General features: G+C 35.0%; 1 protein-coding gene across 1 annotated transcript in view; it reads right to left on the reverse strand.

Annotated features, from left to right (window-relative positions):
* LOC132739543 (uncharacterized) overlaps positions 1–14,733 on the reverse strand; it is a 40,247-nt gene extending 25,514 nt beyond the window's left edge. The window contains exon 1 of the mRNA XM_060727257.1: positions 14,590–14,733. Within this exon, the coding sequence (XP_060583240.1) occupies positions 14,590–14,673 (84 nt within the window). The 5' untranslated portion in view covers positions 14,674–14,733. The remainder of the gene's footprint in view (positions 1–14,589) is intronic.
* Positions 14,734–19,720: the final 4,987 nt, after the last annotated feature.

Genomic DNA, 19,720 nt, shown 5'->3' on the forward strand with positions numbered 1-19,720 from the left:
AGCCTTTGTCAATTCAAAGAAGAAAATTTTTTACTTTATACATATATGGAAAACTATCGCCTCTGGGGCAGGGCAATTTTAACACTAGGGGCATAATTAAAACAACTTTAGTAGAGGACCCATAGATGATATTATATATCAAGTATCAAAGCTCTAAGCTTTGTACCTTCAGACAAAAAGATTTTTTTAATTTTTTACTATATGTCCATAGTGAAAATCAATGACCCAAGGGGGTTGGGCCAATTTTGACCCCAGGGCTATAATTTGTACATTCATGCTAGAGGTTCACTACACAATGTTTCATGCAAAATATCTAACCTCTAGCCTTTGTCAATTTAGAGAAGACGATTTTTTAAGTTTTTACTATATACATTTAAGGAAAATCTATGACCCCTGGGGCGGGGCTAATTTTGACACTAGAGGCAAAATTTGAACAACTTTGGTAGAGTACCTATAGGTGTACCTATAGATGATATCATATAACAAATATTAAAGCTCTAAGTCTTGTACCTTCAGGCAATAAGATTTTTTGATTTTTTACTACAGTCGAACTGTGTTCGCTCGAACTCGGAGGGCCTGTGCAAATTAGTTCGAGAGATCGGTAGTTCGAGCCAACCAAGGTTGAACTATAATTACGTTGATCATAGGCCTAAAGGTTTTCTAGCTCAAACCGGTGGAATGATAAATACGGCAATATAATTGTTTGTTAATACATCTGTTCGTCGAATATGTCATATTCAAAATTATTTTCCCAGTATTTTCAATTAAATATGGTAATCTATATTCATGCATTTTATAATTGGTTGAGTTCGATTGGGCAATCAGACCAAACTTGTTGAACAATGTTCAAAATATATTTATATGCTTATTATGGGATGAATTTTATTTTAAAAAATGAATTAATAAATAGTTTAAAAAAAACGTTTACAGCAGCATCTATTTGTAGTCATTTACTAAAATATAAACACGTACAAGTATCATTCTATATATAGATAGCACTATTACAATTCACGTTACATGAACCACGATTGTAATTAAAGCCGTCCATGTAAACGTCATTCTTTATTGACTTTTGCATATTTAATTTATTTCACGAGTTATTTTCTTTTTATAGTTACCATAAAATGGCAAATCAACAATATTATCATAACAAACGAATCCGTTACAACACCTCTTATTTTGTTTCAATTAACCTTAATTACCTTTGTCACGATCACTAGGTGTTAAAAACATGTGTCGTTGACTGTCATTTATTTAGGACATGTCGACTTGACTTTTTTTGTTCGACCGAAAAGGTGTGATTTTCACTATATTTCTGCCGAAGGGACCAGAGATCAGGTTCGAGAGTTCGAGCGATTGGTGTTCAAGCGATTCGAGGTAGAACAATATCTATTATATAGGAATTTTGCCGGGACTGGGCGATGAGTTCGAGCGAAGGGAGGTATTCGAGCGATCTGAGTTCGAACGAACAAAGTTTAACTGTATATGTACATAGTGAAAATCGATGATCCCCGGGGCCGGGCCAATTTTGACCCCAGGGCTATTATTTGAACAATCTTGCTAGAGGTTTAGTACACAATGATTCATGCAAAATATCTAACCTCTAGCATTTGTCCATTGCTAGAAAAAAATTTTTTAAGATTTACTATATACCTATAAGGAAAACCTAAGACTTCAGGGCGGGGCTGATTTTGACACTAGAGGAAAAATTTGAACAAGTTTGGTAGAGTACCTATAGACGATATCACATACCAAATATCAAACCTCTAAGCCTTGTACCTTCAGACAAGAAGGTATTTTAAGTTTTTACTATATGTACATATAGTGAAAATCAAGACCCCGGGCGGGGCCGATTTTGACCCCATAGCTATAATTTAAACAATCTTTGTAGAAGTCTACCAGACAATGCCTTATGCAAAATATCTAAGCTCTATACCTTTTGGGTCTCTACAAGAAGATTTTTTAAATTTATTCTTATAATTCCTTTTTGTTGCCATGGCAACCAGATTTCTGCATGGAATGAAATTCTTTGAACAAATTTGGAAGCCCTTCACCTGCCAAGTTTGGTCGAAATTGGACTAGTGGTTTTTTAAGTTCACTATATAATCTATAGACCACACGCACGCACGCACACACACAGACAGGTAAATCGCTATATGCCACTGCATAGCAGAAGTTTCAATATTGTGGTCCAAATGGAACTTAAGTTATGCCCCAAAAACTGCTCAAGAAACTGTTTTCAATTTCTAAAAACTGTTTTCAATTTCTAAGTAATAGTGACCTTGACCTTTGACCTTGTGACCACAATATCAATAGGGGTCTTTTACCCAAAATGGACAATCATCCTATTAAGTATGAATATTGTGGGCCAAATGAAACTAAAGTTATGCTCAAGAAACTGTTTTTAATTTCTAAGTAATAGTGATCTTGACCTTTGACCTTGTGACCCTAAAATCGATTGGGGTTTTCTACCCAATATGGACAATCATCCTATGAAGTTTGAACACTGTGGGCCACATAGAACTTAAGTTATGCTCCAGAAACTGTTTTTAGTTTTAAGGTCATAGTGACCCTGACCTTTGACCTTGTGACCCCAAAATCAATGGGGGTCTTCTACCCAAAATGGACAATCATCCTATGGAGTTTGAACACTGTGGGCCAAATGGAACTTAAGTTATGCTCCGGAAACTGTTTTCAGTTTTAAGGTAATAGTGACCTTGACCTTTGACCTTGTGACCCCAAAATCAATAGGGGTCTTCTACCCAATATGGACAATCATCCTATGAAGTTTGAACACTGTTGGCCAAATGGAACTTGAGTTATGCTCCAGAAACTGTTTTTAGTTTTAAGGTCATAGTGACCTTGACCTTTGACCTTGTGACCCTAAAATCGATTGGGGTCTTCTACCCAATATGGACAATCATCCTATAAAGTTTGAACACTGTGGGCCAAATGGAACTTAAGTTATGCTCCGGAAACTGTTTTCAGTTTTAAGGTCATAGTGACCTTGACCTTTGATTTGTGACCCCAAAATCAATAGGGGTCTTCTACCCAATATAGACAATCATCCTATGAAGTTTGAACACTGTGGGCCAAATGGAACTTAAGTTATGCTCCGGAAACTGTTTTCAGTTTTAAGGCCATAGTGACCTTGACCTTTGACCTTGTAACCCCAAAATCAATAGGGGTATTCAACCCAATATGGACAATCATCCTATGAAGTTTGAATATTGTTGGCCAAATGGAACTTAAGTTATGCTCCGGAAACCAAATTGCTAACTGACGGACGGACAGACGCCAGGGGGTATAACATAATATGCCTGAAATTCTTTAGGGCATATAAAAACAAGAACGTGTTTATGACACACAAATGCCCCTTGTCAGTAATAATATTTTTCAAGAGCTGTCGGTAGGACAGCACGCTCAACTATTCTTAGTGCTTGGTAGTAAAAGAACTTTGATAATGTAAAATTTTCTAAGTTCACAAAAAGGCATTATTTTTTTCAAATCCATGTTACAGTTATAGCCCTTGGAGCGAGTCTTATTATTCTCTCAAAGAAGTGTATAAATAATTTACTTGTTTCAAAGCAAGATGTCAATGAAATATGAAAATATCTCAGGTGGTATGCAAACTTTAACATAAATTCTAAGTCTAAAAGGGGCCTAATTCTGTCAAAATGCTTGATAGTTACCTCCTCCTGTCTACAGGTTGGGGTCACGATGGTGAATAAGTGTGCAAAGTTTCAAAGCCATTAGTCAATGGACTTTGAAAATATTTGAGGTGGTATGGATACCTTAACATAAATTCTTGGTCAAACAAGAGGGCCATAATGGCCCTAAGTTGCTCAGCAGTTACAACTGTTTTCTAGTGTTAGAAAATATTTTTTAAAGAACTTGTCAAAAGGCAAGTCAAGCTTAACTTCACCTTGGGCTTCTAGTTATATAGTTTCACAACAATGATTGTGTTGTATTTTTTCTTCATATAAACAATAAGGCCAAAAGATCACACAACAATGATTATTTTGTAATTTTTCTTCATACAAAACAATAGGGCCAAGCTCACACAACAACAATTGTTTTTTTTTTTCATATAAACAATAGGGCCAAGATCAAACAACAATGATTGTTTTGTAATTTTTCTTCATACAAAACAATAGGGCCAAGATCATAAAACATTCGATTGTTTTGTTTTTTTCTTCATATAAACAATAGGGCCAAGATTACACAACAATGATTGTTTTGTATTTTTTCTTCATACAAAACAATAGGGCCAAGATCATACAACATTCGATTGTTTTGTTTTTTTCTTCATTTTAACAATAGGGCCAAGATTACACAACAATGATTGTTTTGTATTTTTTCTTCATACAAAACAATAGGGCCAAGATCATACAACAATGATTGTTTTGTATTTTTCTTCATACAAAACAATAGGGCCAAGATCATACAACAATGATTGTTTTGTATTTTTCTTCATACAAAACAATAGGGCCAAGATCATACAACAATGATTGTTTTGTATTTTTTCTTCATACAAAACAATAGGGCCAAGATCACACAACAATGATTGTATTTTTCTTCATATAAACAATAGGGCCTAGATCACACAACAATGATTATTTTGTACATTTTCTTCATGCAAAACAATAGGGCCAAGATCACACAACAATGATTGTTTTGTATTTTTCTTCATATTAACAATAGGGCCAAGATCACTCATCTGAACCATCATTTCATTGTTCACTATATGAATTGAAATTTTTTGTCCTAATATCTTGGAAAGGCTTTGTTAAAAATACATATGTTTCAAGTGTGTTCCAATGAGACTATGTAGAATAAATGCAGAATAAACTAGAACTATCATTAAATGTGATTAATACCCCCGCAAGACTACCTCGGAAATGAGAAAGTTACTAGTGACAGAATACCTGGTAAAAGAATTGAAATAGAGTTATGGCTGTTATTGAATTACTTTTTAATTATTCCAGAAAGAGTTGTGCTTCTTGAGCACTGCAAGACACAAGACAGGGGAGTAAAAGCTCACCGCTGCTATATATCTTATTCATAAATGACTTGATAATGGAATTAGAACGAAGTGGTCTCGGGATCTGTGTTTACAACTTTACGATAAGTTCGCCAACGGCTTCAGATGACATGATGCTAGTTTCCTTCTCTCGGAAAGATTTACAACAAATGCTATAGATATGTTACAAATACGTGTCAAAATGGCCATTCGAATACAATGCTTCTTAATGCTATGTTTTGAAATACTTTGCCCCCGACAATTATGTGAACGAACAAACTTTCTTACTAGGGAATTCACCTATTCCATATGGTAGCCAATACAAAAGTCTCGGAATCCTTTGTGATAATAATCTATGCATGAATCCTTCCAGAGACGAAGCAGTTAGTAAATTAAGGACAACATTTTATGGTATTCTCAATTGTGGTCTTCACCCAGATGGTTTAATATCTCCGAGGCTTACGACCATTTATCAAACGGTTGTTTTACCAAAAACTTTATATGGCTGCGAGCTGTGGAATTCTGTTCAGTCATCGGCAATGTTACGCTTGGAGAGAGCCCACAGAGAATGTATTAAGTGTATACAATAAATACCCAGCAATACATTGACAGTTATTTCCCTTGGTGCATTAGGTATGTTTCCCATTGAAGCTGAAATTGCAAAGCGCAAACTGATATTCTTTGGTAAGTAAGTTAGTAAGTAAGAAAGTAAATAACGACTTTATTTAATGAGGCTAACACATTCGGTTTCCCGATCTTCCATGCGGGCCTCAGATTTGCAGACTCCCAGAGAAATATATTGCAAAACAATTCTTTGTATGCAGACTTATAAAGTATTTGAACGGGGATAAACAAGTAATTGGATATATTCCTGATATGTATAAGCTATTAAATAAATTTAATTTGCTCCATGTACTAGACGTGTATTCCTTATGTGGTACATTCCCAGAGAAACAAGCTTGGAAAAACACTGTTAAAAGGAAAGTTCATGAGTGGTATGTCAATGAAAGAAACGAAACTTTGCAAGGGCTCAGGTCACATCAGCATATTAGCACTGTGTTTCAGGGAGAGAATATTTGCCTCTTTTGGTCTTTATGTAAAGGGAATCGCTCAATGAAAGATGCATGTTACAATGCTGTTTATATTCTAGGAAGATTATACTCATATACAGATATAGAGTGTTGTAGCAAATGTAATTTCTTAACCAGTAGTATTACTCTCCATAAGATATTTTATTGTGCTGTTAACCATACAATTGATGTAATATGTGGTTATATATTTTGAATTGTATCGGAATAAATGCCTATCTAGACTATATTCTACAAGATGAGAGAAACCAACTGTGCGATATTTTGTCAGGTTTTAGAGATTATAACTCTGCGTTTGATTATGATGCCCGGCTATGTTCATGTCTCACATATTTGTTTAGGCTTTGTAAGTGACTACAGATATCTCAAGATAAGCATTGTCTTAGCTTTAGAGTTTAGGGAAATACATCGCGATATTGCATTAAAATAGACTGTGTTAAAACAAAAATGAAACTGTAATTTCATGTCTCATCCGCTGTTCAGTTCTTGTGTTTAGTTTCGATAAGTACTGCACTTTGCGAATGTCACAGTATATGTGACACTATAAGAAACATGCTCATATGATATACTAGATAATTTGACAGCAAATATAACTCCTGTTGTATAAGATTGATTTTCCTCTCTTCACTTGTTATTAATACTGTGTTTCATAATATGTTTTGTTCATTTCATGTAAATATTTGTATTTTTTGTATGTATATATGTTATGCACTTCAAATATTGGAGGAAACAAAAGAATATATAAAAGAAAAAAGCACTCCACTTCCTCTCATTGCGCTTGACCACTGTATAAAGTTGCATTGAATTCTAAACATTAGTTTTTAAGTTATGCACCGGACAAGGAAAAGGAACAAAGGGCAATAACTCTACAAATACTGAAGATAGGGTTATGGTAACTGTACACTGCACTTCCTATCATTGCGCTTGACCATTGTATGAAGTTATATTGAATTCCAACCACTAGTTTTCAAGTAATACACTGAACAAACAAGATCACCACTAAGCAGAGCCTTACATGCCTGAAAGTGGTTTTTTTAGTAAGGATGAAGCATTTGTAAGAAATGGGAATTATATAAACTATTACCTCCTTCAAAAAGCCCTGAAAAACCTTCATATATATACAGTTGCTGTTTCCAAAGCATCTTTGTTATCTTGTAAATAAAAATGCTTTGACGGATAGACGGAAAGACGCCAGAGGTATTACATAATATAAGCAAATTTTTAGGGCAAATAATTAATGTACTCAATATAAGTGATCATCCTATGAAGTTTGACAGTTGTTAAATTGTATTAAGGTCATTTAATATTGACCTTTGACCTTTTGACCCCAATTTATATATATATGGATCTTTTATTCAATATAGACAATCATCCTAAGAAAATTGAACACTGTAAGCCAAATAGAACTTAAGTTTTGCTCTAGAAAGCACAATTATCAGTGCATTGATCATTGTGACCCTGACCTTTGACCTTATGACCCTAAAATCAATATTGGTCATGTTTTGGACTTGGCTGTTCATCCTATGAAATTTTACTAATACTTAAGTAATTGAGCGGAAACTATTTTCATTTATAAGGTAAAAGTGACCTTGACCTTTGACTTTGTGACCCCAAAATCAATAGGGATCTTCTACCCAATATGGACAATCATCTTATGAAGTTTGAATATTGTGGGCAAAGTGGAACTTTGGTTATACTTCAGAAACTGTTTTCAGTTTTAAGGTAATAGTGACCTTGACCTTTGTCATTGTCACCCCAAAATCAAAAGGGATCTTCTACCTAATATGGACAATCATCCTATGGAGTTTTAATATTGTGGGCCAAATGGAACTTAAGTTATGTTCCAAAAACTAAATTGCTAACGAACAGACGGACATTCTCACGGGACAGTAATTATGTGACTACTCTTTTGTTCTCTCTATTGTTCTTTTTAGCCACACAAAAGGAAATAGCCACATAAAATCATTACCGAATGAATGACATCAAAGAGAAAGAACAGTTATCTTTTGTCCCTCTAGCCACATTATTACTGTCCCGTGAGAGCAGAGGGACGGACGGACTGACAGTGGAGGGGTATAACATAATATGCCCGAAGGTAGACACCCATTTGAAGATGTTTCATGATAAATATGTAAGCTCTAGCTCTAAGAAGATTTTTAATTTTATACTTTACACATATAGAGAAAAAACAATGACCCCCCCCCCCCCCTCCTCTGGGCGGGCCAATTTTGTCCCCAGGGCTTTTATTTGAACAAACTTGGTAGACACTCACTAAAAGATTATTCATGCTTAAAATTTAAACTCTAGTTCTTTGGGTTTTTTAACAGGAAAGATTTACTACATACATATAAGGAAAATCAATGATCCCCGGGGCGGGGCCAATTTTAATCCCAGGACCCTAATTTGAACAGAAATCGTAGACTTGGCTTAGTAGTTTATGAAGAGATGTCTATAAAGTAAAAGTTTACAGATTGACGGACGGAAGCCGGCAAGCCGGACGAAAAGCAATCACAAAAGCTCACCATGTCACTTTGTGACAGGTGAGCTAAAAAGTAACAAAGGGCAATAACTATGTAATAGTCCAAATAATGCTATGGTTCTTGTGCACTGCACTTCATCTCACTGCCCTTGACCATTGTATGAAGTCTCATTGAATTCCAACCATTAATTTTAAAGTTATGCACTGGACACTAAAAAGTTACAAAGGGCAAAAAGTCTTAAATGAGTCAAGAAAGAGTTATGGTTTCTGTGCACTGCACTTCCTCTCAATATAATTGACCATTGTATGAAACTGTTTTGAATTCCAACCACTAGATTTCATGTTATGCTCTGCCACAAGGAAAAGTAATAAAGGGCAATAACTCTGTAATTACTTTAGAGTTTAGATAGAGTTATGGTTCTTGTGCACTGCACTTCCTGTTATTGTGTTTGACCATTGTATGAAGTTGCATTGAATTCAGTCTATTAGTCTTCAAGTTATGCTCCGGACAAAAAAAGCAATGGAAAAGTAACAAAGGGCAATAACTCTGTAATTTCTCAGAAAGACTTATGGTTCTTGTGCACTGCACTTCCCCTTATTGTGTTTGACAATTGTATGAAGTTGTTTGGAATTCCCACCAGTAGTTTTCACAAGGAAAAGTAACAAAGGGCAATTACTCTGTAATTAGTCAAGATGGAGTTATGGTTCTTGTGCACTCACTTCCTCTCAATGTGCTTGACCATTGTATGAAGTTGTATTGAATTCCAGCCATTAGTCTTCAAGTTATGCTATGGACAAGGAAAATGCAACGGACCGCTGGACCGACCGATCACTGGTTTACTCCTATATACCCCCCCCCAACTTTGTTTTTTTGTTTTATTTTTTTATTTTTTTTTTTTTTTGGGGGGGGGGGGGTAAAATGATCACTAAAGCAGGGGTTTATGTTGATGGGCCAATTTGTTTTGTAACTTTTCTGAATAAATACACAAAATGCAACATGCAAAATATGTAAGATGTAGACGTTTGAAGTCAACAGTTTGGGACAACAAAAATATTTATTCCAAAATAAATTTAAATTTTCTTTCTCAAAGTTTGAATACAATTCAACAAAAAACAAGAAATGTCAAACAACACATATGCCCCCCCCCCCTTTCTAGCCCTTGACTCACACAATTGTTAATTTTGTTATAAAACTTGCCATAAATTGGTACATGGAACCTGACCCATTAAACTCATCCATATAATTACCTAGACAAGCATTCTGACCAAGTATTATGACAGGTGAGTCAAAAATGTGACCACTAGAGTGTTAACAAGGATTATCCATATTTGAGCAGTGTGACCAAGTTTTTTGCTCAGGTGACCCATATTCGAACTTGACCTAGAAATCATCAAAACAAACTTTCAGACAAATTTCAGGATACTTGGATCAAAACAGTAGCCACTAGAGTGTTTACAAGATTTTTCTATTTTTAGCTCCTGTGACCTACTTTTTCAGGCGAGATGACCCATGTTCAAACTCATTCGGGCAATTCCCTAGACAAGCATCCTGACCAAGTTCGATGATAATTGAGTAAAAAATGTGACCACTTGAGTGTTATCAACGTGTTTTTCCATATTTGGGCGGTGTGACCTAGTTTTTCATCCGTAATGGCCCATGTTCGAACTTGACCTAGAAATCATTAAAACAAACTTTCAGACCAATTTACAGGATATTTGGATCAAAACTGTAGCCACTAGAGTGTTAATAAGATTTTTCTATTCTTAGCTCCCGTGACCTACTTTTTCATCCGAGATGACCCATGTTCAAACTCATCCGAGCAATGTCCTAGACAAGCATCCTTACCAAGTTTGATGATAATTGAGTCAAAAATGTGACCGCTAGAGTGTTAACAAGGTTTTTCTATTTTTAGCTCCTGTGACCTAGTTTTTCATCTGTAATGACCCATGTTCGATCTAATCCAAGCTATCACCTAGACAAGCATCCTGACCAAGTTTGATGATGATTGAGGCAAAAATGTCACCACTAGAGTGTTAACAAGGTTTTTCTATTTTTAGCTCCTGTGACCTAGTTTTTCATCCGAGATGACCCATGTTCGAACTCATTTGAGCTATCACCTAGACAAGCATCCTGACCAAGTTTGATGATGATTGAGGCAAAAATGTCACCATTAGAGTCTTAACAAGGTTTTTCTATTTTTAGCTCTGGTGACCTAGTTTTTCATCCGAGATGACCCATGGTCAAACTCATCTGAGCTATCAACTAGATAAGCATCCTGACCAAGTTTGATGATGATTGAGGCAAAAATGTGACCGCTAGGGTGTTAACGAACAAGTGTGGATGGACGACGGACATTCAACAATCCTTAAAGCTCACCCTGAGCAAGCTCAGGTGAGCTAAAAAGACTTTGTAATAAATAGTTTTCAAGATAACGAGCAGAAACTATTCTGACATTTAAGACGCCTGTGACCTTGACCTTTGACCTAGTTTCCCCAAAATCAATAGAGATCATCTACTAACTATAACCAATCAATATGTGAAATATGAAGACTGTGATATAAAGTAACCGAGATGAGCGGAAACCATTCTGACATGTAACCTTGACTTTTGACCTAGTGACCCCAAAATCAATAGGGGTCAGCTTCTAGTTATGAGCAATCACTATGTGAAATATGAAGACTTTGTGATAAATAGTTTTCAAGATAATTAGTGGAAACCATGTGGTCTACCGACGGACAGACCGACAGACAGACCAACCAACATTAGCAAAACAATATACCCCCTATTCTTCAAAGGGGTGGGGGCACAAAAATATATTTTTAGCAATTGAGACCTTGACCAAACTGACCACTGACTCAATCCAAAGGAAAGAAGACCATTTAACTTACTATTCTACAATTATGAAAACATCAGTCAAACAAGAGGGCTATGAGCCTGAAATCGCTCACCTGAATATAAAAACTCTTTATGAAGGAACAAGTATTATTGTAAACTATAAACAAAAGCAGATATAAAATCTTAATCTTAAACTGATATCACAAAGTCCATATTTGTATCTGAAATAGTGCATGTATAAAAACATTACTGGTTGCTATTGCTAAGGGAAAACAACAGTTTTCAATCAATGGCCCCTGGGGCTGGGCCAATTTTGACCAAGGGCTTTTATTTAAACAAACTTGGTAGACACTCACTTGAAGATGTTTCATGCTAAATATCAATGCTCTCGCTCTTTGGGTTTTTTTTAAAAAGAAGATTTTAAAGTTTTTAATGTATACTTATCAGGAAAAGCAATGACCCCATGAGTCAGGGCCAATTTTAACCCTAGGGCTCTTATTTGAACAATGCTAAATGTGATATCATGCTAGATATCTAAGCTCTAGCTCTTTGGTGTTTTATAAGATTTTATAAGTTTTTACTATACACATATAGAGAAAATCAATGACCCACAGGGTGCAGCCAATTTTAACCCCAGGGCTTTTATTTGAACAAACTTGGTAGACACACACTAGAAAATGTTTCATGCTAAATATCTAAACTTCAGCTCATTGGGTATTTTTTATGATTTTTTTTACTATATACATATAAGGAAAATTAATGGCCCTCCCCTGAAATAGTGCCTGTATAAAACATTACTGGTTGCTATTGCTAAGGGAAAACAACAGTTCCAAAAGATATGTATACATATTAGGAAAATCAATCAATGACCCCTGGGGCTGGGCCAATTTTGACCCAGGGCTTTTATTTGAACAAACTTGGTAGACATCCACTAAAGGATTTTTCATGATAAATATCTAAGCTCTAGCTCTTTGGGTTATTTAAAAGAAGATTTTGTCTGTTTTGTTTTTTCTATATACATATATGACCCATTGAGGCGGGGCCAATTCTGACCCCAGGGCTTTTATTTAAACTAACTTTGTAGACACCCATTAGATAATCTTTCATGCTAAATATCTATGCTCTAGCTCTTTGGGTTTTTTAAACAAGTTTTTTGCTATATATACATGTATATAATATAAATATATATATATTGGGTTTTGTAATAGGAGATTTTTGTATTTTCTGATCGCAAGATCAGTAAATACATAGCTAACATCCACGGTCTAACACAAAATTTCCTAACAGACCTAACAACGCAAAGTAGTTCTCACTCAAAACTGCTTAAAAACCAGCAATTTAAAAGACAGAGTAATTTTTAATGTAGGCATTTAACGAATTACAGTGCATTGAAAGTTCAGATTAGTCAATAGAAATATGAGGTTACAATCACAAATTTCGCGAATGAATATCATTTTAATCAATGAAAATGCTATTTTTAGCTATGTCGATTACTGAATACTCCAGGGCATAGTACACAAATAAATCTGACTGCCGAGTAGTGGAATATATACATGTCGGACTGTTTTGGCGAGAAGATTTTGGCTAAATTATTTTTATCAGTGTTAAACAGGTTTATCGTGAACAAAATACCTCGAAATTGATAAGGATTACAAACACGAAATGGAAATTCTCAATTTAGAATTACAATGTATTTGTTTTTATTCAGGCTACATATTACGTATTACTTCACCGTGGTGCAGGGGTATCGCGCTCGTATCGCGCTCGTTTAGGGTGTGAGAGGCCTAAGGTTCAAATCCTAGTCGAGGCAACTTTTTTTTAAGTGTCTTTTTAAGGAAGTAGCCTCGATATGCAAGGATAAAGTGTGGCTGTAATAAAAAATGATTTTTGATGCAACTCTAGTCATGCAAAATTCCATATGTATCAATCTCAAACTGTTATAGGAAAAAAATCTTAACGCAGTCGCTGCGTAAGATGAATTATAGTATATAAAAATAAACTTATATAGGAAAAAACATACAGATAGTCAGTATGATTTAGATTGCAAAGATCAGAAAATACCACAGAGCTTGCAGCCCTTTGATTTAAGTGGCCATGGCAACCAGAGATCTGCATGGAAATGAATTCTTTGAACAATTTTCAAAGGTGACCACCAAAGGAATATTCCACTATGAAGTTTGGATGAAATAGGCTCAGCGGTTTATGAGTAGATGTCATTTAAAGTGAAAGTTTACGGATGGTGGGAAGGATGACAGACATACGGATGCCAGACAAATTGTGATCACAAAAGCTCACCTTGTCATTTTGTGTCAGGTGAGCTAAAAAATGCTATGCCACAGAAGTAGATTTTTTCTATACAGTGGAATATTGCCATCATAATGCAGAAGGGAATAGTGAATTTGGGGGTCAAATCATATTTCAGCATATCAAATGAAAGACAAAGTGCAGATGTGTCTAATGTTCAGATACAAGTGCCATAGTGCAGTAATTGATTCAAAAAGAAGTGAATTTTTACTTGACAAAAATTAGGTATTAACTGTATAACATAGCTGTATTTTACTTTGAAATGCAGGTAAAGTTCCTTTTTCTTAAATACTATCTTTTCAATCAAGCATTACCAATTTTTAAAAACATAAAAAATATTTACAATTTAAAATCATCATTATAAACATGGTGTGAATCATAATGTCCTTATAATGTGCTCAAATTGTTTCATTTAATATCCCTGCAAAGTAAACATTTCTCTTGCTAGTGTTCATGATATCTAATCATTTCATAAATATAATTTCTCTTGCTAGAAGTCATAACCTTAAGACTAACTCCCAGCTATTGATTTTTTTTATAGGAGAATTGTATAACATGTAAAAAGGAAATTCCAATATAAGTTGTTTCCCTTCAGACAAGAAAAATGTATTTTTAAAGTTTATGTACACAATGAAAATCAAAGACCCTTGGGGCGGGGCCATCTTTGACCCCTATGCTATAATTTGAACAATCTTTTTTATATGTTCACCACACAATGTTATATGCTAAATATATACATATAAGAAAAACCTATGACCCCCAGGCCAGGCCAATTTTGACACAAGGGGCAAAATTTGAACAATTTTTATGACCTATAGATGATATTATGTACCAAATATCAAAGTTCTAAGCTTAATACCTTCAGACAATCATCACAAGTCTTTTGATATCCATCACAATCATCAAAAGTCTTCTGATATCCAGGACAACCCATCACAATCATCGGGTGAGTTCTAATCACTGTTGCCTGATATTTAGTATCTGAAACAAGATTAAATTTGCTTTCTTTTTTGCGTAAATAACTTTAATAAATTAATTAACAAGCAATTATCATAGTATTGCAAGCAATCCATAAGTCCCCTACCGGTTAGAACCCCATCAACATTCTGAAGGGCCATTGGCCATTCACTAATGTTTCAATTTTTCTCTATTTCAAGTAAATTTGTTGGAAAAGTTCTTTAAAAGTGATCACAGAAAACAGTTTTTATGAACAGACAGACAGGAGTGTAGGACAAAAGCCCTCCTGGACAAAAGCCCTCCCGTTAAAAAGTGACAAGGCGGACAAAAGCCCTCCCGTGAAAATGACAAGGCGGACAAAAGCCCTCCCGTGAAAATGACAGGGCGGACAAAAGCCCTCCCGTAAAAATGACAGGGCGGACAAAAGCCCTCCCGTGAAAATAATAGGGCGGACAAAAGCCCTCTCGCAGCAAATACATATATGTACGTTGAATAGATTATATTTTCTTTTCAATGCACTCAACATATTAAAAATGTAATCACGAATATTTTTGTTTTCCATTGGCATAACCGTGTTTGTATGGTATGGGCTTGAGCACATTCCTGAGAGGCATCTGAATAATTAGTGCTATAAAATCTGTAAGTGCATATTTATTCACATAGATATGAAGGATTACTCCTATGTGAAGTTAATATTAATAGAGTAATAAATGACAAAAAAGAAGCTTAAAAATTAAAGACATTTATAATGTGCCTTGTAATGAGTCAATTACTTTTAAAAGTGACTTTGTTTTTAACGACATTCGTGTAAAAAGTTAAACATTTCAGGATAAAAGGTGGTTCTAGCTCATACACATACTTAGGCCAATTGAAAACAACAAGAAATATATGTAACAATTTTAATATGTTGAGTGAATTGAAAAAAAACACAGATATTCAACATACATATTTATTTTTGTTACGGGAGGGCTTTTGTCCGCCTTGTTATTTTCACGGGAGGGCTTTTGTTCGCCCTGTCATTTTTATGGGAGGGCTTTTGTCCGCTCTGTTATTTTCACAGGAGGGCTTTTGTCCGCTCTGTCATTTTCACGGGAGGGCTTTTGTCCGGGAGGGCTTTTGTCCGTTTCCCGACAGACAGACGGACTGAAGGACACTCTAAAGTTAATATTTGAAACATCCCTGTTACCAAAATATAACATTTTTAAAAGCAAAATTCTTAAAGAGGCGATAAGTCTTGAATTAAAATTGCAATTTCATAAAAATGTTCAGCTCTTTTTGACTAATCACAAATAGTGTTATATTTGCCATGTTTTATGCCTATTTGTTGCCATGGCAACCAATTTTTTTTAAAATAGGAAGAAAGGATTAGACATGCATAATTTCCAGATTGCCATCTACCCATATGCCAAGTTTCATAAAAATATTTCCAGTACTTTTTGAGTTATCACTGGATTCAGTTTATGTGTAAAATTTGCCATATTTTTAGTCTATGTGTTGCCATAGCAACCAGATTTTTCAACATACACTGGATCCAGTTTATGTCTAAAATTTGCCATATTTAATTTTCAGCCTATTTGTTGCCATAGCAACCAGAATTTTGAACATAGGAAGATAAGAAAAAGACGTGCATAATCTCCATACTGCCATCTATCCATATATTAAGTTTCATAAAAATATTTTCAGTACTTTTCAAGTTATCGCGGGATCCAGTTTTGTGGACGGACGGACGGACGGACTGACAGACGGACGGAGGGTAAACCTAAAGTCCCCTCGTACAAACCAGAGCTACATTATGGGGTTTGGTCTATTGTTCTCATAACAATAGATGTCTTTGATGTCATTCATTCCGTTTCTCTTGTGGGGTTATTTTCTGCATTGTGGGGTTAAAAAGAAGAAAAAGAAATAACAAAAGAAAACCCCATAATGTAGCTCTGGTAAGAACGGACAGACGGACACCAGGGGGTATAGCATTATATGCCCGAAATTCTTTCGGGCATATAAAAATGAAAAAGATAAATAAATATATATATATATATACATTGTATATATATAGACGCATTTACATATATACGCATTTATATGCATATATATATATATATATATATATATATATATATATATATATATATATATATATATATATATATATATATATATATATATATACACACAAAAAATGAAAACAAGTGCCGGAAAAAAGTCACATATAAATAAAACAAAAAAACAGTCCATGAGTTAACTTATTTAATTATTTGCCAACCGGTTTCTCTTATGATCATCAGGGCAAATGATCAGCCAGTTACAGCCCAAAAAATGAAAATTTTAATAATTTGACCTTCAAAGTTACAGCCAATAATAGCAAGAACAAGCAAAATTTGGACCTGTGACCTGGAAGGTCAATGTCATTTATGGATAAAGGTCTAGGTTATTGTGGTCTACTGACAGGTCTTGTTGTGGCCGAGTATGAAGACAATACACCAAGAAATAAAAAAGTTATGATCAGGTACAAGTTTGTGGATGGCAACGGCAACAGCATCGGCAACGGCAACACCGCCAGGACTATAACAATACCTCGAGTTTTTTTTTAAGAAAAGTTGAGCTAAAAATAACTTGAAATGTGTCCATAGGACAGGGGTGCCCCCACACTCCGCTGTTTTGTCAATCTTCTGACTCTAGGTCAAATATTTTTTGGGCTAAACATGACACAAGTTGAAAACTGAAAATCTTTTACCAAGTCAATGACAAAAACTCTACAAATACTGAATAAATCCACAAGCAAACCCCAGAAGCAACATTCTTGTAAAGTTTCATGACTCAAAGTCAAATTCATTTAGGGCTTTGCTCAAATTACTCAACATTTCTGAATAAATATACAAGCAATCCCAAAGCTGCACAAATTCACACGTTGACCAACATATCTGTAAAGTTTCATGATTCTAGGTCAAATACTGTTTTAAGCTGCATGACTACAAGCAACCCACCAGGTGCACAACCCACACATGCTTACTAACATTTCTGTAAAGATCTATGACTCCAGGTCAAATACTTTTTGAGCTACGCACAACACAAATTGAAAATTAAATTTTTTATAAGTTAAGGGTAATAACTCTGACAAAACTAAATTAATCCACACACAAAACCACAGGTGCACAGCTTTACATGCTGATTACTATTCTTGTAAAGTTTGTTGATTCTAGCTCAACACTTTTAGAGTTACTTGTGACACCACATGAGAACGCACACATGGATGCATACACACACAGACAGATGGACAAGGGCAAATATATATTCACCCCTAGAGCCCCCTAGAAGTGGGCATGAAAATTACCTGCACCCTTTGGCATTACTGAACCAATTCCAGTTGGATTCGGCAGATCTGAAATATCAAGAAAGTAAAAATTGTCATTGAACCGAGCACAGGACCATGAATATTGAAACACAAATGATTTCAACAAGAGGGCCATGATGACCTCTATACACTCAGCTGAATATAATACCCTCTCTACAAGAAAGAACAAGTAATACTGTAAACTTTAAATGAAAGCAGATATATCATCTAAATCTTAAACTAATATGACGTGTATTACTCGTTAATTCATATTTCCTTGGTTGACTAATATAACAAAATTAATTTTTGTATCTGAAATAGTGCATGCCTAAAAACATTAATGGTTCCTATTGCTAAAGGAAAACAATATTTACTAAAGTAGTCACTGTTTGCTATACAAAATAAATGGTTTCCTTGGAAGTTAGTGCTGCTATGAAATTCAATAGTAGATTTACTCATTGCTATGGCATGTTAATGTTTGCTTTGAAAATTTACAGTTGCTATGAAAAGTCAATGGCTGCTATAAAGTCATTGGTTGCTATGGAAACTAAGCTTTAGCTCATGCAGATTAATAGAAGATTTTCGCTGTTTGTAATGGAAATTTAAACTTTGCTATTAAGTCTCTGGTTGCTATGGAAGTCAATGGTTATTATGAAAAAGAAACGGTCGCTATGGGAGTTATCGTTTGCTAATTTTAAAGTCAATGGTTGCTATTACAGTCACTAATTGCTATTTGAAGTCACTGTGTGCTATGGAATTCAATGGTTGCTGCAGAAAGTCATAACTTTTCTGTACGAAATCTCCTGTGGTCATAGTATTATTAATTTTTGTTGGCTCATTCTGGTGAAACGGTGATTTTTTTTCGATTTAGTAATTTTCTCTACTCTACTGACATGTATGACTATCATGGTAAGGTGCCTTAATGTTGACATGGTCATTGTAAATATTTCAGGACTTTTCACCGGTGATTTTCCTTCTTATATGACAGAATAAAAGGCCTCTTCCCAAAGGAAATTTTCTTTGAACATGGGTCATCTCGGATGAAAAACTAGGTCATAGGAGCTAAAAATAGAAAAACTAGTGGTCACATTTTTGACTCAATTGTCATCAAACTTGGTCAGGATGCTTGTATAGGTAATTGCTCAGATTAGTTTGAACATGGGTCATCTTAGATGAAAAACTAGGTCACAGGAGCTAAAAATAGAAAAATCTTGTTAACACTCTAGTGGCTACTGTTTTGATCCCAATATCCTGTAAATTTGTCTGAAAGTTTGTTTTGATGATTTCTAGGTCAAGTTCGAATCTGGGTCACCTGGGGTCAAAAATTAGGTCACACTGCCCAAGTATGGAAAAAACCTTTTTAACATTCTAGTGGTCACATTTTTGACTCAATTATCATCAAACTTCAGGATGCTTGTCTAGGTCATTGCTCGGATGAGTTCGAACATGGGTCATCTCGGATTTAAACCAGAGCTAAAAATAGAAAAATCTTATTACCACTCTAGTGGCTACTGTTTTGATCCAAGTATCCTGTAAATTGGTCTGAAAATTTGTTTTGATGATTTCTAGGTAATGTTCGAACATGGGTCATCTTGGATGAAAAACTAGGTCACACCACCCAAATATGGAAAAACCTTGTTAACACTCAAGTGGTTACATTTTTGACTCAATTATCATCAAAAATGATCAGGATGCTTGTCTAGGT

The sequence above is a fragment of the Ruditapes philippinarum genome, unplaced genomic scaffold, assembly GCF_026571515.1.
Source record: "Ruditapes philippinarum isolate M1 unplaced genomic scaffold, ASM2657151v2 ctg5004_1_1_1_1, whole genome shotgun sequence".
Taxonomy (NCBI): Eukaryota; Metazoa; Mollusca; class Bivalvia; order Venerida; family Veneridae; genus Ruditapes; species Ruditapes philippinarum.